Source organism: Dermacentor andersoni, chromosome 4, assembly GCF_023375885.2.
Source record: "Dermacentor andersoni chromosome 4, qqDerAnde1_hic_scaffold, whole genome shotgun sequence".
NCBI lineage: Eukaryota > Metazoa > Arthropoda > Arachnida > Ixodida > Ixodidae > Dermacentor > Dermacentor andersoni.
In genome coordinates this window covers 56,849,709-56,877,413 of record NC_092817.1, presented here as the reverse complement: position 1 = coordinate 56,877,413, position 27,705 = coordinate 56,849,709, and the positions used below count along the sequence as shown (strand labels likewise).

At 43.8% G+C, this 27,705-nt stretch overlaps 1 protein-coding gene across 4 annotated transcripts; it reads right to left on the bottom strand.

The window, feature by feature from the left end:
• Positions 1-53: 53 nt before the first annotated feature.
• On the bottom strand, positions 54-27,636 carry Mad (mothers against decapentaplegic homolog 1). 4 transcript variants are annotated; one of them, XM_055073802.2, is made up of 8 exons: positions 27,567-27,636; positions 17,579-17,881; positions 15,806-15,977; positions 13,545-13,808; positions 12,467-12,562; positions 9,013-9,234; positions 8,581-8,741; positions 54-5,175 (listed from the first exon to the last, which is right to left on the bottom strand). In XM_055073802.2, exons 1-8 carry the CDS (start codon positions 27,585-27,587, stop codon positions 4,936-4,938), a joined length of 1,479 nt encoding a protein of 492 aa, XP_054929777.1. In that variant the 5' UTR covers positions 27,588-27,636; the 3' UTR covers positions 54-4,935. The 4 variants fall into 4 exon arrangements, with proteins under 4 accessions (XP_054929777.1, XP_054929778.1, XP_050038932.1 ...); XM_055073803.2 differs by lacking the exon at positions 27,567-27,636 and adding an exon at positions 26,912-27,102; XM_050182975.3 differs by lacking the exon at positions 27,567-27,636 and adding an exon at positions 26,185-26,554.
• Positions 27,637-27,705: the final 69 nt, after the last annotated feature.

The window sequence follows — 27,705 nt, the reverse complement described above, 5'->3', positions numbered from 1 at the left end:
TGTCCCAAGGAAGCGCTCGCACACAAAGCACCACCACACCACGACAAAAAAAATTCGGAGAAATGTTTTTTTTTTATTTTCTGCTACAGTCCAATTCGAAATACGAAAGAGAGGGCACCACACACGCACGCACACACATCGCTCTGCACTCAACTGCTTCAAATACAAACTGTACAAAGCCACCAAGCTTCAATGTAGAGCTGTAAGGACACAAATGTGACATGCTCCTGCAAGAAGAATGGAGTGATCAACTTGCGGCAAAGGAAAAGTTAATCGTAACAAGCTCTTCACACGGTTGGCTAGCATCAAATGTGGCTGCATGTTCATGTAACAGCTGGCCGAAAAGTGGCGCAAAAAGTGCAGCACAGAATTGGTAAAAACAGCTTTGCTTGCTGAAGGCACGTAGCAATAATAATCTCATAGAAGCTTTTAAAAAAGGAGAAGGCATTTCAAAGGGCGCACTTTGAAAAACTATTTGCTGGATGGAAGAGTCCACACAATGCAACTCTTGAGTGTATAGTTTTTCTCTGCCTAGCACGGTTATAAACTTCAAGAAAGAGCAACTACGCACGCTCAACAACAATGAAATTAAACTGAAGGCGTGCTTGTCATGTGCCCTCAATCGCATTCAAAAAAAACCTTGCAGAGACAGGCCATTCTACAAGGCTGGTTGAGAGTTAAACATTTACAAATTATAAGAAATTAAAAGAATGCAAGGCCATGCACCACTTCTGCTCATCTCGGTGTGTAAATGTATGCTACGCACAAAATGTGTACATGTGCTACATATATCCACTATGCTTAGCACCAGCTGAGTGAATGGCTATAGTTACGAAAGAACACCTTCGACCACATCGCACATATGGCAACAACGAGCAGCATGCAACACTTGCCTTACTAATGCAAACTTGTTACACAGTGCAAGAAGTACACGAAAGCAGCATCAACACGCTATGATTAAAAAGTTAAAATGCTACATTGCAATGCAAAAAAATGCAAATGTTTATGTGCTATATTACATGCATAACATTTTCTTGTCAGAAATGACCAAATGTAGATCTTGTTCTAAGATATTGCAGCAAACAATCTGACAAAAACTGTACAATACATCAGTAATGCAGGGTCAAGAGCAAGACTTATTGCATCAACCTTCACTTTATATACCGCTAGAATGAACAACACATAGAAACTGAAATGCTCAGTACAGAGCGCCAAGCAGCTCCATTATAAAGCCGAGAAAAAAATTTGCAAGCTGCTGTTCAACTGCTTACTGCTGCTGTAGTATTGGGCCCAATAGCTCAAAAACCTAGTGGTACCTCCAGAAAACATCCACGACAACACATACCCAAATGTGCAGCTCAAGAGCAGACATGAAACAATAGTGCCCCAATAAAACTGTGCAGTAAACATTACTTGTCAGCAAGGACCACATTGCAGCAAAAGCTTGTGCATGTAAAATATTTCCAAAGGTGTCTTGATGCACCGCTATAGGCAGGTCACCCAATTTATGCAAAATGATGGCCAAAGGCAGGCACCGAATAACCAGGCAGCGCATTATGCTTGTGACAGCCGGCCCTACCAGTAATGCCAAGAGCTTGTCACACTTACAACAATGCCTTAACAGCGAAATGGTGAGCAGCAGTTACAGCTCAAGTTAACAGCTTTTACGACAGATGTCCTTGTGATCACCCCCCCCCCCACACACACACACCAATTTGACTAATAATAAAAGCTGAAACAAGCAAACTAATTTTACTTCTAGAGCTTGTCACACTTGCAGTGACCACAACTGTACAACAGGGAGAAGTGATTGCAGTTCAAATTCAGTTTTTTTTTTCTTCAGATGCCTAGCAACCTCAGTCCTCTCTCACCGCCTACTACAATTTTACTAACAATAAAAGCTGAAACTTGCAAAGTAGTTTTACTTCCATACCAATCACATACACACGGTTTGTGCAGAAGCATGGAACAAAAAAGTGCAAGCACCCATGCAAGCAACCCGGCAAATTCGGCAAAATGCCAATCAGATCAGATGCTTCCAGAAAGCAGCAACAATATTTACCAAAAACCAAACTTGTTTTCAAGTCCCGGTGGATAAGCCACTGGACAAGGCGTGCCCGCTGGCTCTCACGATGCATATCGTCGGATTTCAAGCAAAAGTGAAACTAACCCCACCGAGTAAAAAAAGAACGAGTATACTGTCTGTGATAAAACAACTCGATAGCCCCAAAAGAGCAAGATTTTCCTGCAACAATGCACATGTTCCAGGATTTGAAAGGCTGCAGACCACCATAGTGCACCTGCTGAAACAAGGTAGTGTAGTGCAGCCATACAATTTTTTGTTGTTGTCGTTGATGTTGTCGTTGTACAACCTCACTTACTTTGATAACCTTGGCAGCCAGCTGTAGAACCCACTCAAGAGCACACCGTGTAAAAAGCACACTCAAGTAAACTATTTTTTTCTGTTCCCCCATATTCAAGAGGCATGCTCCTACGTCTAAAATCTGAGCCCAGACTAATCTGCGCCAAAAATCCTCACTACTAGCTTTTGCTTTAGAAGGAGAGATTATCTGTTTGGTGAAACCCTAATCAACTGGTAGCAGACAAAAATGACAGAAAAATAAGAAAGAAAATGAAAACTTATCACACCTGCACTTCAGTGAAGTTCCCGAAAGTAAAGGCACCTTCCAACACAATTCCTTCTTGGGATGCTTCCCATGGCCTGATAAGGTGGCTCACTTTAGCAACAGTCTCTCGTTGTCAGCACAAGCTTTATGCCACTCATTTTGTCAATACACTCGACTGCTATGTGATGCAAGAATAACATCTACACGAAAGCACGCACATAAATTTCTTTCTCTGTTGTCCAATCTGCCCGAGCCGAAAGTGATACACTTGAAAAATGACTATTTCGTAGCATGGACACTGGTTGCTAAATTTCTCAGAAGTGGCATTGGCTTAGGTCCATTCATTAACACTTGTTTTGAGAGCTGCAAAGTAACCTTTATATTTGTGAGTACATTCCTTTTTTCTTTTTTTGCCCAAGCAAACTGTGCAAATAACCCCAGACTCAATAAAGACCACTGGCAAATACAGCAAAACAGTAGCATCTCCCTAAAGTATGAGCACAGATTACTGCAAATGTCTATGACAGGCAAGTTTAAAAAGGAAAAAAAAAGAAAAGAAAGCGTACAGCATAACAAAGGGTGTAATCATGAAGGTTACATAGACAGAACACCCACAAATCATCCACGGGCAGCCTTCAGGTTTTCAGGCCTGCCAAAAAAGCTAAAAAAAAAAAAAATTCACGGAGCCAAAAGCATGGCAATGACATAGCGAGTAAAATCAAATTAAAATAGAACAATTAGAACTGTGTTTTAAAATAAAAATTTAAAGAAAGGCCCATGGTGAGAAAATGTGGACAGCAGCAGGCTGTAGGTGCTTGTACAAAAAAGGAAAATGGGGGGAGGAGGGATGGGAAAAAATATGAAAAGTGAGCAACAGATATGCAACTTGTGCTTAAGTTTCCGACACAAATTTCAGAGTGCTTTTTCTTATTTTCACCACTTACACAATTATGTAAGCAACATCTATCAAAAGTTGACAACCAAAGGTTGGTGCAAAAGTGCAATAATGCAGAGTGCCTTTACACTCTTACAGATGCAAATGGTAGTATAGAAACCTGTCCTTGTGTTCCTTGTATCTTTTGCAGATTCTTTACACACTAGAGGGAGCTTGCTAACAACCAAGTAATGCACAAGACACATGGTACAACAAAGCATTCAATGAGACAAGCAGGATTCTTGGAAACATGGCTGCTCCAACTTTTGGAACCTGCCTGAAACTCGTTGGATGTGGTTGTTGTTGCAACCAGTCATAAAGCAGACAACACACAGAGCTATACCATCTGTTTCGTGCATAAGCCTCACCACATCAAAGTTGCTGATAATTCACTCCCACTTTATAAAGCTTTTCCAGTTATTTAGGAAAAGACAGGGTAGCCAAATGACGTTCCACAGGACACGGTCAATGGTGTCTGCCGACTGACACCTTATGCTATTTAAATCAAACACGAAAGACAATGCACCAAAAATATCAATAATTCCTGTGTTAATGGCAAAAAACAGGGCACAATCAACTTTCTAGTGCTCGGTTTGCAAGATGCACCGAAGAAAAATCCAAGAGCGATTGAAATTATGGCTCTGTCACTGCTCTCACCCTTCTTTCTTCCAAGAAATGTTGCTGTGTTTCATCTGTCCAGTACCGTCTCTTTACGCTCACGTCTGTGTACCATCGTCTCATCATCAGCGCAAGAATGATGGACGACCACAAAACTCGCCCAATTTCATGCCTTCATAGATGTGCCGGTACATGTGCTGATACTACCACCAAGAAAGCAACCTTCCGGGCTCTTTGCATGTGTAAAAGAAAAACTTGCGCAACACACAATGTGGACTCAATTCGTAGCGGATGTGACACGAGTCGCCGCGCAGTGGTGAAACCCCCGCAAACTGCGCCTGTCACTCGGCTCGCGCGTGTTGAGTGCCACATGTTTGTCTAATACACACGAGGGAGCTTTCAAACACACACACACACACACACAGAAAAGACTCTGTTGCGGCGAAGCTGAGGGAACCACACCACCACAAGAAGGCATCTTGCTTTGTGCTCGCACTAGTGCCCAGAGAGAATGGCACCAACTTGGAGCCAAGCACACCTGGAAGTCATAGTTTCCAGCAAACACGCTGCGACTCCAAAAACAACACAACACCAGGCATGCCAGAAGAACAAGAGAGGACCATCTTGTCGCCTGCAGACGATGTGTGGGTGTTGAGACTGCTTGTAAAACATGGCAGGAAGGAGAGGATCTGTGAACGGCAGAGGAACGGGTGAAGAGGGAAGTACTGCCGGTAGAAAAGAAAATGAGGGGTCTTGTCACGAAACCGACGAGATTGGGTTGTGCGGTGAGCCCATTTGCGTGAGCACCTTGTCAAGCCACTGCAAAGGCCCCGAGAGGTGCACTTCAATCCAGCAAGGCGTAGAGGTCACATCCTGGCGGTGGTACTCGGCACCCCAGCCCTTGACAAAGCTCATGCGGATGATGCACATTTTCGTCAGCTCATACACGGCTTCAAAGCCATTGTTGACTGCCATGGTCAGCAGTTCGGCAAATTCCTGCACAAAAAGAGCAGGGAAAGAAAAAAAGACAATCATCACAACAGTGTGGCAGGCTTTACATAATTGAATTCACATGTCTCAACATTCCGAAAGCAACAATTGGAGCAACACTGGAGGGTTCTGGATTAATTATGGCCACCTGGGGTTTTAATCCTTTCAGGGCCGATTTTTTTCACTTTATGTGACCGTCCATGGTTGATTTTTTTTTATTGCAGATTGGAATTCTTCTTAGGGACCTATTTTGAAAAAAAATTACCATAATTTTCCTAAGGTGACTGTAAAGAGAGAAAAAAATATTTTGCATTGGTATATATGTAGTCTTCATTCATGAATATCAACAATAAAGAAAGGAAATAAACTTATAATTAAAAATTTGATGCATTGTTATACACATAGCTCAAGGCTTTGAAAATGCGCACACAAGAATATTTCGCAAGTCTCATATGTTCCTGCTCTTACACTAATATTTACGTCCACAACGTAATCGGACTGCGTAGGTGCACGCACTTAAGAAAACTATGGTTGTGTGCCCGTCAAAAAAGCGAAACGTGTGACAAACTTCTGCTAATCTTCATCTTATCGCCTGCCAGAGGCAATTAGTTTTTGCGAGTCTCCAAATAAATAAATAAATAAAAGAAACAAACCTATGTATTGCAGCATCTTTCCTATGTGCACCCCTGTGAGCACTAAACGAGCGAGAAACAAGCGGTCACCCTTGGAGCGAAATGAGATAGCCATCAGTTTTGCAAGCGCACAAAGTCGAAACCGCCCACAGAACAAAACCTAAAACGGCCGCCCGCCTGCGCGCCAATGCACAAGCGGTAGTATATAGATGCGCCGGAGCGAACTAGCTCTAAAACAAACCATGCAACGAAATCTGAGGGACGGAGGCACGCGAGAAAATTTACCTGTATTCCGACATAGTGGCAGCATATGACAGAAAAGAACAAGTTAGGAAATTGGCGCACTTTTGGAACAAACAGACTGCGCCGCAAATATACAGCGTCGACCACTTTGGATTTGTTTGTGGCGCCGCATATTTACGTCATTGACCCTGAAAGGGTTAATAGTGCCCGTGTGAATTTAAATAAAGGAATATTTGTGCAATTTGCCTCCGTTGGAACAAGATCGTTACAGCCAGTTGACGAACCCATGAAGTTTTTAGCAGAACAACAATGCATCTACTGAGCAACCGTGATGGGCCATGTACATCACTTGCATTTAGTATGTGCTTATTGGTAGGTTATTCATAAACATGCTTTTTAAACATGATACACATTCCGGCAAGATTCCTGAAGACATTTCTTGGGTACTGACACGATATCTACGATTATTTAATTTTTTGTGTTACATGAGAGCCTTAGACCTCTCAACCCCACAACAACATCGCTAAGTTTTAGGGGAATGCCCTAAAATTTAATATAATAGCTTTTCTATAGCTAGTTGCACTTTCATTTCCCAGGAGGTTACCGTGTCATGACATCATGATGCAGAAATTGGACACGTGGTTATACAATGTTATGACGTTCTGACACTCGCTAAGTCGTGTCCTATGCTGCTACTCGCTGCGAGGGCCGATGCAGCAGCATAGCAGACAAACGAGTGAGCCAGAGCAATTGTGAAAACGCCCAAATGTCCTGCTCCCATATGACCACCTTCCATGTCACGATGTCAAGACATAGTATAAACAAAATTTAAACTCGTTGCAGAAAGGCTATCTTTAAATTCTTTAGGAGGATATGAGGCTTGCGAGTATTTTGTTTCCCAGGTTTCAGAGATCCAGGATCTTCATTAAACTAAAAAAAAGTAAAGAGTGAAAAATATCATGTCAGTGCGCCTTTAAAGGCACACTAAAGAGGAATATCGCATTTACTTGTATAAGGCCAACCCTCAAGTAAGGTTTGCATCTCATTTTAAAATGCGAAAATTCAGGGGGAGAAAAAGCTTTCGCTTAGCATCATGCACATACTTGCGTGCGTGGCCTCCGAGTTAACAACGGCACTGCTGCTATCTTGGAGGCCACACCCGTGTGTTGTTTAATCCGGCACTAGTGACTGTCCTGCCAATGATGGCATCGTCGTCATCACATTCTCTCTCTGGCAAATGAGGCAAATTCTCTCTCTCCAGAGAGAGAATGTGATGACGAACTGACATCACATTCATGTGATGAATGCAATCAGAATCATGTGGCACAGATTATCACCACATAGATCCAGCATGCTTTAACAGTATTGGCAATGCTGGGGCATGTTCAGCAGGTTTAACGGCACCACGCTTTCAGGCGCACAGCTGCAAGAAGTGTGCGCATGAATTTCAAATGTGTGGCCCACATGTTTGTTTAAGGCAGTCTAAAGAGACTCAAAGTGACCGTATTGCAAGCAGGACAGCATAGAGCTCAACCTGTTTTGGGAGAGCGCCAATGAGGCAAACTCGTCAAATGACGAGGGCAGTGGAAGCAACAAGCCCGAATAAATAGAAGCGATCACAGCCGGTGGATTGTGCTTGCGATGCCCTGCTTAGCAGTCTGGGTGCAGTTCTAAGATTTCAGGGCGTAGCCATAAGCCTGCCACATGTAAGGCCTGCACCTCTATAAATAAATTCTAAAAGAAAGTGCAGGCCCTACACAAGTAAATGCAGTATTAAGCTCAGCAGTATAATATTGTAGATTACACTTCTGCAATAGCTAAACAACCATTCTTACCACAAGAGGGAGCTTGGCAAGCCATAAACGATGCAGAAAATAAAACACGAGTGCCAACGTTCCTCTGAAGCTTTTGCACCGGATGGCCTTGGTGTAGCCAACTCTGACAGTGTCTACATGGGTCTAGTTAATGTTCATCGGTAAAGAACAACTACGGGATGTTACACTAAAGAGAACCACATACCTGACCTACCTAATCTTAAGAATTTTACGGAGATGAAACGGCCCAAATAATATAAAATAGCATGAAATCTATGACAGCACACGGATGTCAAAAAAAGAAAAAGGAATCTGGCCTTTATCTTTTTTTCTCACTATAATCAACCTTTTTCCTTCATATGACTGAAAACCAGCGCACACATGCCAAAATCAACAATTGTGGAAAAAGTGGGCCTCCTAGAATACTTCTTCAGAGGAAAAGGCATTTCTATAATATAGGAAAGTAATGCTGCTTAACACGATCCGGTCAGCTAATTGGTTGAGCACTCTTTTCAGCTGCAGAGCAAGATGCACAGGAACACACGAACTTAAAGCTATACACTATAAGTGCTGATATAACAACCAAGAATTTACTGTGCAATGATAGAAATGCTATACAGAAGCAACATGGCAAGGTAACAAATTGTTTAGAAGCAATAACAACTTCACTAAATTGAGGCTCAACTTTCACAGCAGGAGAAGACATGCTCAAACGAACTTACTCGGTTGTTGAAGATCTTCAGGCTGCAGCCCGACGGAATCTTGCAAACAGTGGTTGGATGAAACTGGTGCGAGTGGTTGCAGTTCCTACTCTGTACAAAGATGGCACTGTCGCTGAGGCATTCGGCATAAACTTCGCCTCCAACGTAGTACAGATGAACGCCTGCAAGGTAAAAAGCTTACCATTATAAGTCACCAACACCATAAAATGCATGACAGGCATTTTAGTCTATGGCATAGAACCTCAGCAAGAAGGCAGTGTGAAACTACTGAGCTGACATTTCATATGTCAGCTTTCAGGTATTTATAGACAAAGCATGTGTAAAAGGTCACAGAAATGACCATCATCATGAACCCTGTCTAAGTTAGCATGAAGGCAAAGCTCTGTCCCAACTAAATATTCTTTCCTATTTAGTCAACTTAAAATGTCTCACCTTTTCCAATGTGCCGCCGTGTGTTCTCAATTGTTGAGTTGCGGTTGACATTTGACAGGAGGCCAAGGCAGAAGCGGTTGCTGTTGTTTGATGGGTCGGTGAAGCCATCGATGACGATGCTGTGGCTCTGTGCGTGGAAGATTTCGCCCACCCTTGAGTTCAGCTCATAATAAGCGATGGTGCACCAATACTGTGGTTCTTGGTAGGTGACCGGGGACACGTCTGCCAAAGATGGGAAAAAACAAAGCATCAGACACACACAGACGCTACCACTGGCATGTGACTGTTAACCGCACGGCTGTGCTTAAGTACAGCCTAATGGAACACAAGAGTGGCTAAAATTAATTTTACTGTTGCAATTATCAAAGTTGTGTGGCACTGCGCATCACTCCCAAAACATCAGGGCTTCTACGGCCACACGCAACAAAAAAAAGAAAAGACAGCAGACCAGCTATTCCTTTGGCTCTGAACACATATACTGAAAAAGATGCGTATAACACAGATTTGAGACCTGGTGCAGTTGCTCCGTTGCTATGTCCTTCTGCCTCTGAGCACCAGGTTGTGCATTTGTTTTCCGACCACTGAGGCCGCATTTTGATGGGCTTGAATCAGCAGACATAAGTTATTCCTTTAGCTCAGATGTTGGGACATGACATTTCCGACTTTTAATTTTTTGCATTACCCCATTTGCTACCAAAGCCGACAAATCGCTGGGTGCAATAGCAGGGGCCATATTGCCAAAGTCGGCGATTCACAGGTGGGAGCTATGGAAGGTTTAAAAGGCTGTTCAAAGGTGGTTGAAACCAGCAATATAGGCTATACTTGTCCCCTACAGCATAGGTTAGACTGTATTTATTTTTAGTATTTGGTGAAACATTCTGTAGCGCCTGTATATAGCAAAAATAATCAGTGCAGAAGGCCTTGTGGTGCACTTGAAGGGGCCCTGAACCACTTTTTATTGAAGTGGAGAAAAGCATTTGAAGTGAAAATAGGCTATTTCAGAAATGCTTTGCCACAAAAACTACTTCAATGCTTTCAGCAGAAGCGGAGTTATTGGCGATCAAACTCGGCCTCTGGTGTGCTCCCGTTCCTTCTTTAATGCCTTGCACTGCGAAGGCTACGGCCCAGTGGAGCGTGCCTACAGCGCCCCGCCTTATAGATATCACCGGGCGCGCAGTTCAAATTTCATTTTGGACGTTAATGAAGACGCCATGACTTCCGCCTTTGGTGCCTACGACGAGCTAAACATAAGCCAAATGCGGCTGTCCTCAGCGAGCTGCAGTGCATTGAGCCAGTGGACTTGTGGCAGCCATAGAGTGTCATAAAATAATTACTAGAGGGAACTCTGGCGCTAGTGTCTACGGGAGCTGCAGTGGGAGCAGTTGTACCAGCATGGGAATTGTGGAAAGTACATGGATCTGCCTAAATTTCGTTATTCTGGCTTCAAACGGCTTTGTAACTTTCTAAACTCGTCATTTTCAACAACGTACTGTGTAATAAGTAATCAGATCAACATTATTAAAATTGTTTGACAGCCGGATTCGAACACAAGACCTCTAGCACAGAAGCCGGATATTGAAACCATTAAGCCATGGATACACGTATCGACAATGTGAAACGCCTTTATGAATTTATCACGGGCATGAGACGCCTTGAGATGCATGGTGCGTTTCGATTTGGCCACCTTGACAAGCTCAATCGTTGCAATTAGTATCGACTGTGCGTGTTTGCGGCGTCTTTTGCACTTCGAAGAGTATAGATCGCTCTGAAATTTATGACAATAAGATTTATATAGCGTAATATACAAAGCCACAAAAACGGCTGAATTCACAAGCACGAAGATCAGACAAATCCATGTACTTCCCATCCCTCTCATGGTAGGACGACGACTGCAGCGCCAGAGTTCCCTCTAGTATACTGTAGGAAACTCTATGGTGGCGACACTCCACGGCGGCCACGGTATCTAGGCCGTGTAGCTGGCCGCAGCTTGATGTCAGCTATCGGCCAATAGTAGCCGTCTAAGGGAGCGTTTGAGAGAAAGGCGACTTTGCAATCTTCTCGCAAGCTTCACGCACCGCATACGACAGCAAAACTTGGCCGAGATGTTCACAGCAGCGTATGCTACCTATGGACTGTGTTATTTCACCAAGCCCAAGGGGTGGTTTAGGGCCCCTTTAATACTTGGTAGCCAACGAGGTGAAGGTCCTGAAGTTCAAAACTGTTGAACAGATGCTGGCAAGCGCCTGAGCACTCTAAAGTATTTAGTTTTAAAAAATTTTTAGCACTAGTTTCGATATTGTTTCTCATGAGTTTTGTGTCGTGAAGTCATGACTCAGAAAGGGGTCACATGGGAGCAGAACATGTTCACATTTTGGCAATTGCTCCGACTCACTCAATCATTTGCTATGCTACTACTCATTGCGCTACCCCAGGTACCAGAATAGCTGATGGTCGAGCAAGCTGGAGTGAGTGCAAAAACTTCACCATGCTCTGCTCCCCTGTGAACACCTTCTGTGTCATGACGACATTACACAGAACTCATGAGAAACGATACTGAATCTGGTCCTAGAAAAGTGGTTATAGTGAATTATCTAGGGTGATAAGAGGCTTGCCAGCATTTTGTCTAGAGTTTCAAACTCCAGGACCTTTACTCAAAACATAAAATTAAATGTCGAAAGTGTCATGTCTTTATTCCCGAAACAGTGATGTGTTTGCCCCAATAAAAACTGCGCACAGTAGACTCCCTTCAAGGCAAGCTCTGTCATGCTGAATTCTCCAATAAACTGAGCAGTTGGACACATTTATTGCATTCCTGTAGATTCAGTTCCAGTATCCTCAAGGTGTTTTTCATGTTTTGTCTAAAAAAGATGATACATGCAGATCATACGCACTGTGGGAATCTGCGTAATCAAGGCTTTGGTAAGCCAGCAAGAGGAAACGGTGCAACAGATTAAGAGACACAAAGCGTTATTTTTTCGCACCTTGTGCAGTGGGATTTCGGCCTCAAACACGTCCCACAACCATTCTCAGTCACAGTAGTAGTACTTCCAGACACTTTTGGAGAAGCGCAACACAGTAACCACTGACTACAGCATCTAAACCTTTGGATGCCGCAAGGAAAGCTTCACTAAACAAAACCTCCCAACTACATCCAGTTTGTTTCCACAGAGATTTTACGAGTGTGGTTCAGCAAGCACGGCTGCGAACGAATGATGATTCTGCATGGCCTTCTTTCTCAGGTATAAAATTTACACTTTGATTGTCAGCTAAATGAGTGGTAACTAGCTGGCTAGCAGCAAAATGATCTCTTGCTGCTAAGACTATCAGGCAAAACACACAAACAGTGACATGCCAAATCCTTAGGAGCTAGGTAACAAAAGCTTTGCTTTATAATAGTTTACAGTATCACTTATAAGCAGAGCCCACTGAGTGAATACCAGTAGCAAGCACTTACCAGGAGGAACAGTCGATGTGTCCATTGATTGGGGCTGGTCATCAGTGGCAGATTGACTGTCGTCCTGAGCTGAGTAAGCAGGTGGAGGAGTGTCTGCTGCACAGGAAAACGACAGAATGCACTTGTAAACAATGTGCTCAAAAAAAAAGAAACACACACACACACACACACACACAGTAAGCACAGTGTGTCCTTCCCTTGTCATATAGCATAATACCTAAATTGTGGTATCTTTTGTTTGAAACCAAAGGCACAATGTGCTGGCCCTGCTTCCACACAATGGAGATCACTAAAGTGCATTTTGATAATTAGTGGCAGGGCATGCCCAATGGCAAGCCTTAACCAATTGTACCATTTCTAACGTTTTTATATTAATCCAACTCACACAGGAAATTATTATTATGTGGACAACGATGAGGTTTCTCCTTAGCCATAGATTTGTTTACAAAATCTACAGCATTAGTCTTCACAAAATGGAACTGCCCACAAATGCACTGTTGAAAGGAACTGTGAAGGTCAAGGTGGGCAACACTGGCAAGTACAGACTGCATTTACAAATGCCACAGCACGCATGACTGCCTATGACTATGGGACACCCAGTGATTTCTAGTCGCACTAGCCCCGTCTGGACAGGGAGGGGAACTCGCATGTTCACACTCATGGACTTCCAGTACCGACAGAAAGATAGAGAAGACACTCCTTTGAGCTCCTCTATGTTGACCAACTTTGTTTAAACACCTTTAAATGTAGCAGCACTTCAGGGTGTTATCAATGGTTTGTCTCTTCACCACCGTGATGTGCTGCACTTCGTTCCCTATCCAAATTTCCTGTTCTTGTCAAATAAAGTTGGTTGCAAGCTTAATAGCACACTGGCAATGCCATACCCACTCATATACTGTGGCGAGTGGGACCATACCATGTTTTGCAGTTTTCTTGCGTTAGCACTTTAATATTTTGCTGAAATGCTGTGTCATTCTTCCTTAGTGCCCAGTGCACTTTGTTCGCACTGTAGGTAAAGATGCAATCGTACTGATTTGCCCAACTAGCTAGAGTGAAGCTGCACTACAGTCCCACTTACCAGGCAATCCAAAGGGGCTGTTAGGTGCGGAGCTGCCAAGGCTGGGGCCCGGTGAGGGAACGCCCGCAGCTGCTGTGGTTCCCGCCGCAGGGGATGCGCCCGCCGTGACCCCTGACCCTGAAGTGGTGGCACTGAAGCCTTGCGACGAGAAGCTGACATTGTGCGGCATTGCAGACTCGGCCACTTGTTGGAAAACCGGAGGAATCATCGTGTGGCCCCCTGGAGGGTACTCACTGTGCCGGGGAACCAGCACGGGAGGCAGGACTGCGCGAAATGTTCAGACAGCCATTGTGTGGCACATTTCTTGGCAGACTACAGAAATTTGGTTCAGTAAGGCCGTTAACATGGATTCCCGTTAAACATGGCTAAATAGAGTAACAGTGACAGTGTATGGAATAGACAGAAGGAACAGACAAAGTGCTGAAAGGTGATGCATGCTCAAGTGTGCCGTAAGTGTCACTACTCTAAAAAAAAATCTCGCTTCTTTTCACGTGTACGATTGATGCCCCACCCCTCCTTCCTTTTCTTGCTTTTCTATGTGTTCCTTTGCTTTGTATTTTACATGCTCGTCTACTCTCTCCCTCTGGCCCTTCCATATATTGCCATGTGTGGGATAAAATGTAGTTGACAATCAGCAACTCCTCCGTTCCTTCTGTTCTGTTCCATGCACTGTTACTCTATTCTGTTATAACATGTACCCACCAGCCCAAATCAGCCCTATTTTGCACCTAATACAGCTACAGTCTGCTACCCACATGTCCATCAAGAGGCTTTATTGGACTCTTCCCCATCACCAATGCTAAGTATTGTGCCACCATGTGGTAGACAGAAAGCACAGCTCTTGAGCAGTAATAGTGGTATGATGCCTAACGGTGCCCATCCTAAATCAAAAATAAGGCAAACCGGCGTGAGTATGGCATGAGTCAAAGCAAGATGATACTAAGCAGAAACCAAGTTTATAATTCAGTTTCTTCAAGCACAATGACGAATACTCAATGAAGGGCAAATCCAGATTGAATCAGCTGTACTTAGCGCCAACATGTCATGCTAGCTACGCAAAGCTTGCAATGCTCAATCTAGAAGAGCATCACGCTCGGCATGCGTTTCAAATCACTCCCGTGTGCAAACTAAGAGAAATACAGTGACAGATTTGGCACAGAGAGAGTTGGACCGCAAGCAAGATTTGGAAATTTTCTAAATTATGGGAAAATTGTAGTCATAACTATTTATGTAAGAATGGGTGTGTGTAATGCTGTAGTATAACATTCACTGTGTACACTCTTTCATTCTTATGGGCAAGCTAATAGACAAACATATATTTGGCAAATACAAAGTCGATGAACTGCAGATGAAATATGCAAAGCTTCAAGGTCATGGAGTAATTGGCTTTGTCAAAATTATAATAAAAAAAACCAAGACTCTGACATCTTTGGTCAAGGGAGACGCAGTCACTCGCAGTGCCACTTTCAGTGCCATTTTCAGTGTAGCTGTCATTCACCATCTCCAACCATCGGTGTCATCATTATTGCATCACTGTCATTCACAGCACAGGTTTCAGTTCTACAGTCTTTCTCGGCACTCCTCATACAAAGCAGCTTCTTTGCAGCCTTAAAAGTTTCAAAGAAGTTTTACTGTCATGCTATCATTGACGTTTTTGTAATATCATTACCATGCCACTACTGTCCTACCATTTTGTCATTACCACATTGCTGTGGCATCGCCATGCTGCCATCTTTGTCAACCTACCACCATCACACTGCAGTCATTGTCAATGCATTGCCGTTGTCATGCTGTTAAAGAGTTTGTGCAGCAAAATGACTTAGGATGCCAAATGTGTCTAAGTGTCTTTCTTAAAAACTAAATGAAGCAATCTCAGCTCCACTTTAAGCATGCCAGTAAAAGATTCATACTGTTTTATAAATGGGAAATAATGGACTACAAAGGCCTGTCATTACAATCATCACCATCCTGTGATAAAGCTGCTACAGTTCACTGGCTACAAGGAGCCGAAATTTTTGTCCTGGATCAGTGAAGTTAGCCCCACAGCTGCAAATACTCCAATCATATCATTCCATATAATGCCCCCTCTTACTGCGTCTTCCTTTCTTTGATTACAGATTATACTCAAGTTAAGAGGAACAAGCCGATTTGGGCAGGTTGGACATGTAGTACAGGTATGTGAACAGGAGCACATAACATGATTGGACTTTTAAAATACATATATCCACATCATGCAATGAACAATGAATGCAGACACTCACCTGGGCTTTCAACTCTCTTGTAGTGGTAAGGGTTGATGCACACTTCCTTCTGTTTCGCTGAAAAGGGGTATTCACAGCATTCGAGGGGCTTGAGTTCATGGTGGCTCTGTAGGTCTGGCCATCTCCAGACCCGACAGTAGATCACGTGAGGCAGGCCTTTTCGGTGTGAAACCTGATGGAAAAACAGAACATGGAACATGAAGTGACATTTTCGTCTAGCAAAAGACCAACAACAAAGGCATTCCATAAACAAAGGGCACAAGAAAGAATTACAGCTACCTTGAGCATCCCACAACAGTTAGCTGGCCTGCATGCATTACGATACTGACAAGACATGTATAAAACATGTGTAACGAAGAAGAGTAGCCTGCCTGCGCCACAGCACCATCGCTACCGGCATGAGCTCGTGGTTGCCGTCTTTCGCCGAACGCTTGTGACGGCTACCCGTTTGCGCACGTTGCTAATAAATCTCTTAGCAAGTGGTGGAGGTGCTGGGTTTTGACCCAGCACCTCCAGATTTATTAGCAGCAGAAGAGATTTATTAGCAACGGGCGCGAACGGGTAGCCGTCACAAGCGTTCGGCGAAAGACAGCAACCACGAGCTCATGCCGGTAGCGATGGTGCTGTGGCGCAGGCAGGCTACTCTTCTTCGTTACACATGATGTATTGTTAAAGGGATCAACAAACAATATTTATGGTACCCTCTTTTTTCTTTCTTTCTTATTTTTTTTTAGCGCAACAGAAAGTTTGCCGGTCAGAGTGTCCAATACTGCAGCGGTAACATGGAGAATGAGGAATGTTTTTATCAGAATTTTTCATATGAAGTAGTGATCATCTTTATACATTCCTACGCAGGAGACACTGAGAGGTGAGTGTGATAGCAATTGTACGCCAGCTTTGGTGGGAAGCAGACAAGTGCAGCCCTAGCCATGAGAAATTAATCTTTTGTTTACTAAGCTGATGTTCATACAGTTTGTGCTCCCTGAACTGTTGAATTAATTGTGCTATTACAGCTAAGTGCTTTCATGGTTTCCTGTCCAACTGCTTTGGTCATACACAAATCAAACCAAGATTTTTCTAGCGAAGCCAAGCAAAGTTTTCAAATGTGCAATGACACTTTTATTACAGTACAGTGTACTTTCACACGTGGTGCACAGTTCAACATGTTGCCATTCAGAAGCATGTCATCTCTTGAAAACCCAAGTGAGCTGGAGTGAAGAATCTTAGCTCGAATTCATGATTAGAATTTCATTATAGCATGCAAAACAGCATAATGTGTACTTCCATGCAACAGGGGATGCCACGGTTCTGCCCTTCCACTCATTGCCACATAGACAACACTGCTTATAAGTGCAAACTTTCCTTAGATCGTAACATGTGCAGAATAAAGCACAAACACTTCTAAAATATAAAGAAATGTGATATTTAAAGAAATTAAAATTCCCAATTAAACAGAAAGCACGTTCCATAGTATCAATATAAATCGCAATCTTTTCTTATCTTTTCGTTACCAGCAAAATCTCACGATATGCCCAAATACGCCAATTTTCTGCGCACCAGAAAGGCTGCTCCCGAGATGCCAATATTGAAACTCACTTCCATTGTTACGTCATGGCATGAACAAACTTATTTGGTTGGGGTCTCTACACAAGTTCTCTTAGAGTTGGACCATGATGTACTTGCAATCACATTCTTGGGTTGTCATTGAACACAAGAATGTTGATGCAAGTGGCACAGTCATGTGAAATGTCGGTAGAAAAGCATGTAGCATACCTGCAGCCTTCCATCCAGGGACCGCGGAATAGTGACACACTTTGATGGCTGGCCCGGACAAGACAGGGCCTTCTCGAGGTCCTCGATAGCCCCTTTTCGCTTCTTCAATTTCTTGACAAGTGAGTCGACTGCCTTCTCAGCCCACTTTTCCTCCTCGTCACCCTGCTTCCAGCCTAGTAGCTTCTTCACGGCGGGGCTCGTGAAGGAGAACAGGCTGTTCAGGGTTGACATAGCGTCCTCCAGCTTGTCAAATGCCCCGCCCCCGCCGCTGCTGGGGCCGCTGTAGCCGTTGCTCACCATACTCTATGCACAGAAAAACGGCACACGCTATTGACACATGTACATTGTTTGTCTTCCTTGGCTACTGTTTTTCGCCATCTAACCACTGTTAGCATCCGGGCTGCTCCCATGGCAGCAATTTCCCATGTGGCATCCCAAAGCACTTATTAGGTCGGATTGGGGACACACACCCCTTTCCAAGCGTTGAGGTCCCATGATAGCTGAGCACCTGGCCGTGAGCATGCTTGTACCCACTTTGCCAGTAAATACCCAGCGGCAGCTCTAGTCTGCCTCCCACAGCTGCGGTCGCTGCTCTCCCGCAAGGCCGTCTGTGGTTGGACGAGGACAGCCCAGTGACTACGGCTAGAAATCTTTATATAGCCTCCTTTCAGGATGAGAACTCCTACAATTACCCGAGCACCAACCCAGGAACACCTCACCGCCAAACCAGTTACAAAAAATGCCTACATGTACCCGAAACTTTCAAAATGTCGTTACTGTTCCAGAATGTTGAAGGTAGTCATGCATAAATATGTGGTGCACGTGACCTGTCAGACCAGATTTAGACAACCAGCTTTTGTGCTAGCTGCTATCGTTATGCTTGGAGTGTTACTTTTCTTTCTGGGCACGAGTTCGCCCAATAAAGAAATAAACTAGTCAATTTCACGACTCTCAGTTTTGGCACTGTCTGGTAATTTGACGTCACCACAACATGGCATTATAAATGAAATGAATGGTCACATTCACGGGACAGGCTTTTTCAAAGAAACAGAAGGCGAGCAAGCAGGGTGCAAGTGACCATTCTGATACCTTCCTCTGAAGAATCAAGCATTCTTGCACTTCACCCTCCCCAACCCAATGTACACTACTAAAATTCTCCCTCCTCTTCAACGCTGATCTCTTTCTCAGCAGACACAGTTCCTTGGTTTGCTTAGTGGCACACATGTATTCATCCTACAGTTTGTTTATACACCACATGAAGTGTAAATTGTGCAGAACAATAGTGCACAGTACACTGTATTTTCATCCTGAAAATACAGTGTACTATATATCACTGCGCTTTATAGTGCAGTAACCCCCTTATTACAATATGAACTGCCACTAGCTAGCTCAACTTGCTGCACTACTATACTGTATTTTCTTTCTGCAGGTTGTTGCTGCAAATCAGTTCCACAGAAACCTAGCGGGTTTCCACAGAACTGATTTGCAATATCTTGTACCCCCGGGCTTTGAGTTGCCAATTAATTCACCATTGCTCTGCAATCTGCTAGCCTGCTGGTTACACAAACCGGAAGGTTTGTGTAACCGGTTTGTGTAACCAGCAGGCTAGCAGATTGCAGAGCAATGGTGAATTAATTGGCAACTCAAAGCCCGGGGGTACAAGATATTGCAAATCAGTTCTGTGGAAACCCGCTAGGTTTCTGTGGAACTGATTTGCAGCAACAACCTGCAGAAAGAAAATACAGTATAGTAGTGCAGCAAGTTGAGCTAGCTAGTGGCAGTTCATATTGTAATAAGGGGGTTACTGCACTATAAAGCGCAGTGATATATAGTACACTGTATTTTCAGGATGAAAATACAGTGTACTGTGCACTATTGTTCTGCACAATTTACACTTCATGTGGTGTATAAACAAACTGTAGGATGAATACATGTGTGCCACTAAGCAAACCAAGGAACTGTGTCTGCTGAGAAAGAGATCAGCGTTGAAGAGGAGGGAGAATTTTAGTAGTGTACATTGGGTTGGGGAGGGTGAGGTGCAAGAATGCTTGATTCTTCAGAGGAAGGTATCAGAATGGTCACTTGCACCCTGCTTGCTCGCCTTCTGTTTCTTTGAAAAAGCCTGTCCCGTGAATGTGACCATTCATTTCATTTATAATGCCATGTTGTGGTGACGTCAAATTACCAGACAGTGCCAAAACTGAGAGTCGTGAAATTGACTAGTTTATTTCTTTATTGGGCGAACTCGTGCCCAGAAAGAAAAGTAACACTCCAAGCATAACGATAGCAGCTAGCACAAAAGCTGGTTGTCTAAATCTGGTCTGACAGGTCACGTGCACCACATATTTATGCATGACTACCTTCAACATTCTGGAACAGTAACGACATTTTGAAAGTTTCGGGTACATGTAGGCATTTTTTGTAACTGGTTTGGCGGTGAGGTGTTCCTGGGTTGGTGCTCGGGTAATTGTAGGAGTTCTCATCCTGAAAGGAGGCTATATAAAGATTTCTAGCCGTAGTCACTGGGCTGTCCTCCCAGGTTTGAACCACAGAACAGGACAAATTTTTCTTCAACTGCAAAACTTTATTTTCTGCGAAACCCATATTGGTTTCCCTAGTAGCTTTGGCTACTGTCAGGTGGATGACAATTTTTCCCTCTCAAGCTGCCGAATGCACAATACACTGTGTAACAAATGGCAAAACTTTTTCAAGTACTCCGAGTGCTTCTAGTTCTGTTCCCTTTACTATTGCTGCAGAGCAAGAAAGCTGGGAATTGTATTTGTATAAGCTTCCTTACTGTAACATCACCGTTTCAAGAAACATGCAATAAGGTAACTATGTTGTTGTCAGTTTGCATCCCCTTACATGACAACTGCTGTGCTATGAGCAAGGAAAATAACTTGAACCGAGGGGCTAGATTTTTTTAAAGCGAAGCTTTCTTTGCAAACCCTTCCAGATATTTCTGCCTGTGGCTGCTGCTGCTGTCTTGCTGAATAACTCAGACTTCAAAAAAAATATTTAATTATGTGCCCGATACTGGGATCAAACGGCTGCTTTTCGGCACAGCAGTACATATCTTTAATCATTAGGCCACAGTCGCACGTATTGTTCTATCGTGCAAACGGCAACAAAATTTTTGAGATGATCGCCACATGTTGATGACGATTTACGTGCTATGGCACATACCGACAATGGGAGATTGGCCAAGAAGAGGGCAGTAAATTTAAATTAAAGGATAAAAAAAAAAGATAAAGTACAAGCCCACATATGAGTTGTCACTTTGCGTAGCACAGGTTCACGAGAGCACATCTGTACATGCCATTTTCCATACGCCAATGATGCAGGAATGAAATGGATAAATTTATGGCATTTCATTAACCACTTCTTTCAACATGTGCATTGGATTCAGATAACTTTTGTGTTAGTAACTTGAAGGCTATGAAGCTAGGGAAAGCATAAGGAAAGTTAAGCTTTCCTTTTAATTGAAATGTGGAAATAATGTGGAAAAGAGAAATGAAAAAAGAAAACTTGCTGCAGGTGGGAGCTGTACCTACATCATTGGGATTACACATGCAGCATTTGCCAACATACTAGAATCATGTGAGGATTGCTAAGTATTTCACTACACCACGGCACACGTCATTAACGCATCATAAATGTGTTAGGCAAACTCTGAATGCTGTGTGCATTAGTACGAAGTTTTTTGCCTTATCTCAAACAGAAGCCACCAGGTGCCGTGCTCTGTCCCCTTTTACCCTTTTAAGTGCATCTTCATTGATCTGAAGTGTCACAACTACGCAATAGCAGTAAACAGACCAGGAAGAAGCCTCAGTCTGACTCACTTATTCAAGTGAGCTGCTGACAAACACAGAACGGGCTCGTGCCAAAAATAGTGATCAGGCCAAAGCAAACTTACAATAACGGTGGTAAATGCATTGGATAAGAAAGTAGTCCAAAGGGGAGAGCCTTTCATGTATGACAACAGTATCAATCGTATGCGCACAGCAATACATCATGGCATGAGGGAACAATGAAGCATACGAACTTCGCATTATTCTGGATGACAGTGAAAGCTACGAGGAGCCATCACAAGTGCTCTAACCGCTTGAAACTGAAGAGTGATCCCATGGCAACAAAGTCCATGGCACTCTCACAGGTAGAAGTGTAGCTAGAGAAAATATGCACAATCTGCTCACAAGCGAGGCAGAGCATACATGGACAGAATAAATTGAGGCTGCTCGCATTGTCCTTTCACATACATGCTTTACTGAAGCATGCAGATTTGAAAGCAGGAGGAGAGTGTGAGGGCAAAGAGTAACATTCTTTCTGAAGTATGCAGTGCAGCTGTCGAATGCAGAAATGTGGGATGGGGCATATCTAACAACATTCACATGAACATACACCAGTGCCCACACACAGCCTTGACACTGCAAGTGCAAACAAAACCTTATTTCATTCATGAATTGGTTAAGTGACAGAATACACTGAGGTGATCAAAAGTGGTCAAACAAGACGTGTTTCAACCTGCCCTGATACTGTGAAGTTTCCTTGTCAAAACGTTAGCTCCAAAGACATCCCTTGTTTGACCACTGCTGATCACTTCAAGTTTCCATCTTCCTGCATAATGGCCAATCTGCAAACCTCAAAATTTGTAAATTTCGAACCAGACATGATTAAAAGGTGAGTGGGTGGGGGTTTCCTCAAATGTTTCCCTGAGCACACACCTTTTGTGGGAAATACACACATTTCAATAATGATGATTTACTTCTAGATGCAACATGCAAACAACAGCAAACTTCAAGTAGCAGTAAATAGCTTTTATATTAGTAATTTTTTCAGTGGCTTTGCTACTGGCGATTTAGCCTGCTTCAGGAACTTGTTAAAATAAACTTGTTCAAAGCAAGTACTCTACTGCTTTCCTTTATCCGTCAGAAGATTACCCGTGGTATGGTTGGAGACCAATGAGCAACTTTTTTTGCAATCAGAATGTATCTTTCATAAATTGCAAAATATTCGTAAAATCAATGAACGAGCTCGAATTCGTAAACTTTAAGAAAAATTCTGAGGAGCTAGCAGGCATACTCTGTGAACACCTTTATCTCGATGGGGTACGCCGAGGCAGGGGAATTGTGCCATCCCTTCCCTTCCCCCCCCCCCTTCCCATATGAAAGCAAGTATCCCTGCGTATAGTAAAACCATGAAGTGCGATAGATGACAAATGACTGCTGCCCTTTCACACATGTGGGATGCCTCCTCCAGTGAGCCTGCCTCCAACACTACAATATTCAACAATAAGATGTGGGTGTGAATCTTGCTAACCAATTTCAGATGACAAAGCCTTCCCACAAAATCAAACATCATGGTATAGCTAATATTTCAATGAGCATTTACAACCAGTTTTTTTTCTTTTTTTTCCCCAACCAGGCACTGAACCCCTGCGAAGTAATCTTGCTTCAACAAAGGCAGCAATTTTCAGTGCCAAATGAAAAGCAAAAACTTGTTTGATAATAGCTACAGCAGGAATGACCCTGTTGCCCATCCTACCATTGGTGCTCAAAATAGTCCGCCTCTACGTCCTGCTTCCCGTGGTCATCACAGCCACGGATGCCTCACAGGCTTTGGATACTTCTGAGGTAACAACTTCTGCAGGCCTCTAGAGCTACAGCATATCAGATCATATGATGCCAAAAGCAGGTCTGTTTCAGCTCAGAGACAGTATGGTTATTGAGCAGCAAGTAATTTAGATCACAAACCTTTAAATTGAAAGAACAAGGTTCCAATTATTCACGTGACCTAATGGCGCTAGTGCGTCTGTTTTGCCCTATCACTTGATGACAAATGATAAACTGACTTGACTGATGATTGGCTTCAGCCAGTGAAGATGACATCCTGCTTGGATGATTCTACATGGGAAGAGTTACACCAAAACAAATCATTGTTAGCATGCAGTTCAGAACTACATTTACCTATCACAAATGCCCTATACTGCGGTACTACATCAACAGGTAGGCTTTTCTTGAAGCCCGAGCGACATGCCAGAACGAGTGTGATGCCTTTCAAGGAATGTATTTCCAGGGAAATTGAAAGAGACCTAATATGAACGGAGTGTACAGCTGACAGTGCCGAAGAAGAATGCTGGTGCCAAAGCCTCCATGATAGAAGATATAAACAATGCTATGTTCACTTCTCCTATTCCCCCTCAACTTATCGTTCTCTCTCTGCTAAAGTGTTGCCTCTAGCAGTGCTGTGCTCGTTACTCCTTTTCTTTTTTTGTTTCTGCAGAGGTTGGCATTCGACAAAGTTGTGACAGGGTGGGCAGGATGCATGAACAACTGCCGCTTTCTCATTTCTCAGAACACTTGGAAGGGGGCGCATGATCATAATTGATTGCCAATGACTGTTGTCTGTGGGCCGACTGTAATGTCATCACTGACGTCGCAAGGGGTGGAAATAAGTGGGGGCCTCACAAGTCACGAGAGCAAGCGATCCATTAAGTGAGGTCGCAGGTTTCCTGCTATGTGCTGTAGAATTATATTTCGTTCACATGTTCACGGCAACACTGTCTACAGATAGTTAATACTTTCTTACTGTATTCAGTAAATGTTAGGAAACAGTCAATGCATATATAAAAATTTCACTCACTGAAAGATTTTAACTTTCTCCTGCTAATGCAATTACCTTCAACCTATAGGAGGAACATTTATATAGCTTAAATGAATTTGGATATGTATATATTTGGAGCCAAGCTAAAGGTTTCTCTTAAGCCTTGCAGCAGTCTAATCTGGTAAGTTTAGGTCTCCCCCTCCTCCCTTCTTTCTTTAACAGGATTATGTTACATATGTACAGATTATAAAAAATGTTTCTGCCTTCAATGTCACCTCATGACCAGCAACATCAAACTGTATACCAATAAAGATTCCATGCAAGCACTGCCCCACAAAAATTTTCGTTTTCATGTTAGGCATTTTTGTTTTGTTCATACTACACTGCATTTCTTGAAATAGCCACAGGAACTAGAAAAGTTGGCTGTGGTAGTTACCACTTCATACATAAACAGGTTTTCTTGTTCTGTGATGTAACAAGGTGAAGTCTTCAGTTCAAAATTTTTAACAACTTAGGATAAAATTTGCTTGCACTTTTCATTGCAACATAACGGTACCATACAGCATAATTTATTCCAAGAACGCATATTTGTAGCAAAGGCCAGATAGAGTGAGGACTATAATAGCAACATAACAAAATTTGCTTGACAGAACCTGAAATACAAAGCAGCAATACTAAACAAAGTAAAATTTCACAATAGAAAGCTCACAGTGTACAAATATGGTGAATAGGTATTGTGGCTCGAACACAATAATGTGTTGAATTATTTATAACTGGAAAATGTAAACAAACCTTCCCATGGTAGACAAAACAGAATAAAGAAAATGACTTATTTCGCAGCTGGCATTCGGGCCAACAAGACATTTTTTTTGCAATAGCAAGCAGGTGCACTGTTCATTTCCAGTCCTGCGCCGCCCCAAAAGAAAGTACATATTACATAGGCTGCACGGAAAGCACAAGAACAATCTTCAATCTTCCAGATGCAGCTACCTACCATATGAAATAACGCTTAAGCCATAACTAATAACAGCGATGCAGCAGTGTGTCGACTCGCAGATATGCGCTTCTACTGGTGATAAAACGCAGCACAACACTCCAACATTTGGCGCTAGCACATGGCCAATGACTACTCTGTGAAGTTCTCAGCCTCCACGGTGTTAAGTGTGTTGGCGCATGTATACTCAGCATGCAGGTCAAACGCTCCCCCCCCCCCCTCCTCTCCACGGGAAAGGCGTTTAAAGCGCACACACGTGATCCTGACACGAAAGTGAACTTATGGCACAAGCAAGCTGCCGATGACTAGATACAGCATGACCGAATTATGAGGCAAGGTATTTCTCACGACCCAAGAAACACGTTACATGCCGTCGCGTAACAGCTGCATTCGAGGATCGCAAGAACGCCGTCATATTCCGTTCTTTACAGAGGTCGATACTGGGGAGAGGTTGCGCAACACTCACCATCGAACGCTTGCGGGGAATTTCCCGCGAGTTGTGACTCATGATGGCAAATGAGGGCTCGGTTGGCTCTAGGCTGGCTAAACATAGCGCGGCAAAGGTACCGAGCGTCCGTACGGCGAGCGTTACGGGAACAGATTACCGCACGGTTCATCGGCAACTTGAAGGACGCTAGAGAATTCGAACAGTTTCAAACGCGCCCATTACAGGATGCCACTTTCAGAAAAACAAGTCGCGAAAACCGTTAACAGCTGGACAAAGCCAGTTTGTCGACGGGGAAGCAATTTTAGAGAGTGGCGACGGAACCAATCAGTTAGTTCTTCCCCGTCGTTACGTGTAAACGGGCCAGTTAAGTCACTCTTTCAAACGACAAGCAGCCAAACGCTCAGAGACGAACGCCTTCAGCGACAAAACGAACTGCAGATGACGACGATCTACGTCGTGTCGAAGTGGCATTGCAGCAACATAAGTAATTGACCATTTCTCCTAACACGTTACGAAAATAAGCCTATTTTCAAGCCAAGGCAAGTAACAAATGAGACCCACCTGAAAACATAACAAGAACAGCCGACGTAAACAGGTGATCTTATAGCGTTAATTCCATTCAGAAAGAGTTGAAAGACGACGGATGGGGGGTCACAATGTCCGAATAACTGTTAATACCAGTCACAACACATCAACAATTTGGCGTCAAGGAGGCGAGCATTTGTTGTCGTGCTACTCCGCGCCGAATGACGTTAATACCTCGATCAAAGCGGCCAGTTCGATACACAAGACGATTCATATATTCCTTGGGCGAGTTACGTATCGTCTGCAATGCTGTCGTTGAACAACTAAACACCCGACACTGCGCAACAGAGGCGCTGCACCTGAAACTATTTTTTTACGCGGAAGCGCCACCGACGACGAAACGGAGAAATGTGGCCTTGCTTGGCGTCAGCAAGTCTTCCCCCCGCGTCATGCCAACCGCAATGTAACCTTTCTATCTCCGCGATAGGCAACCAACCGTTATGACACTGTCGTAAGCACTGTCGTTCGGTATGATGACGCACGCAAAGTTGAGTTAATTTTTGGTCATTTCAGCTACTGTCCTTTGTCATGAATAACGACCACGTCAAAGCATACATTGCAGAAATGGGCATAGATCTAGCGGAAGGGCTTGGGCTTGCTTCATGCTTCCGCGCGTAAACGATGAATTACCAAAACGGAAGGGCACGACATTGCATGTTATTTTGACTTGCTGGTAGGCAACGCTGAAGAGCATTTCACATACTGCTACAATCGGCGTATCCCAAGTCGTCGTCTTTGGCGCCAAAAGTCAGCTTCGGTAACAGTCAGCTTCGAGTATCTAGAATTTATCGCGTTCGCGAGTTTGACGAATTGACAGTAGCCATGCAAGCGGCAGATGTGTGGCCGGATTACTTCGTGAACTCGATGAGCACACCTTAAAACACGGTTCACAGACCACCGACGTACGCGATTTGAGCGATGGTTGCGGCGGGGCCAGCGGGGCTGGTGGGAGGGCGCTTCTCCAGTCATTCTCTCCCTTAATTTCTATTCAGGCACTGCGCGCTCTCCTATGGCATGCGATGGGACCTTAAGCTCCAGACATCGGCACTCAAAAAGGGGGGCTGATAAAACTCTCATTCCGTATAACTTCGCGCGTCGAAAAGCGGTGCAATAACATGGCTTCGATTCCGGCACAAACACACCCAGGCGCCCGTTTGTCAAACGGAGCGTAGCGATGGTGGTGGCTCCGGCAGGTTTAGCGCATCTCGCCCAAAAACATTTGAAATGTGCAGGTTGCTCAACCTTACGGTGAGACGTACTGTGCACATTATCGTAGCTCCACTAGCCATCTTACCTAAGAGGGCGAATACATTGCACGAAGTTAGGATTTTCCTTTTTTAAAAAAAGGGGAAACTTGCCTGTGTCTCCATGGACGTCATGTCGTAGGGGACGCCGGCGGTGCCAGCGAAGCGGCGGCGACGGTCCGAGGGTGGGCGAGAGTGCGCGAACGTAGTTCGACCGGCCCTCGGCGAAGGGTGGGTGGTGGTCCGAGGAGTG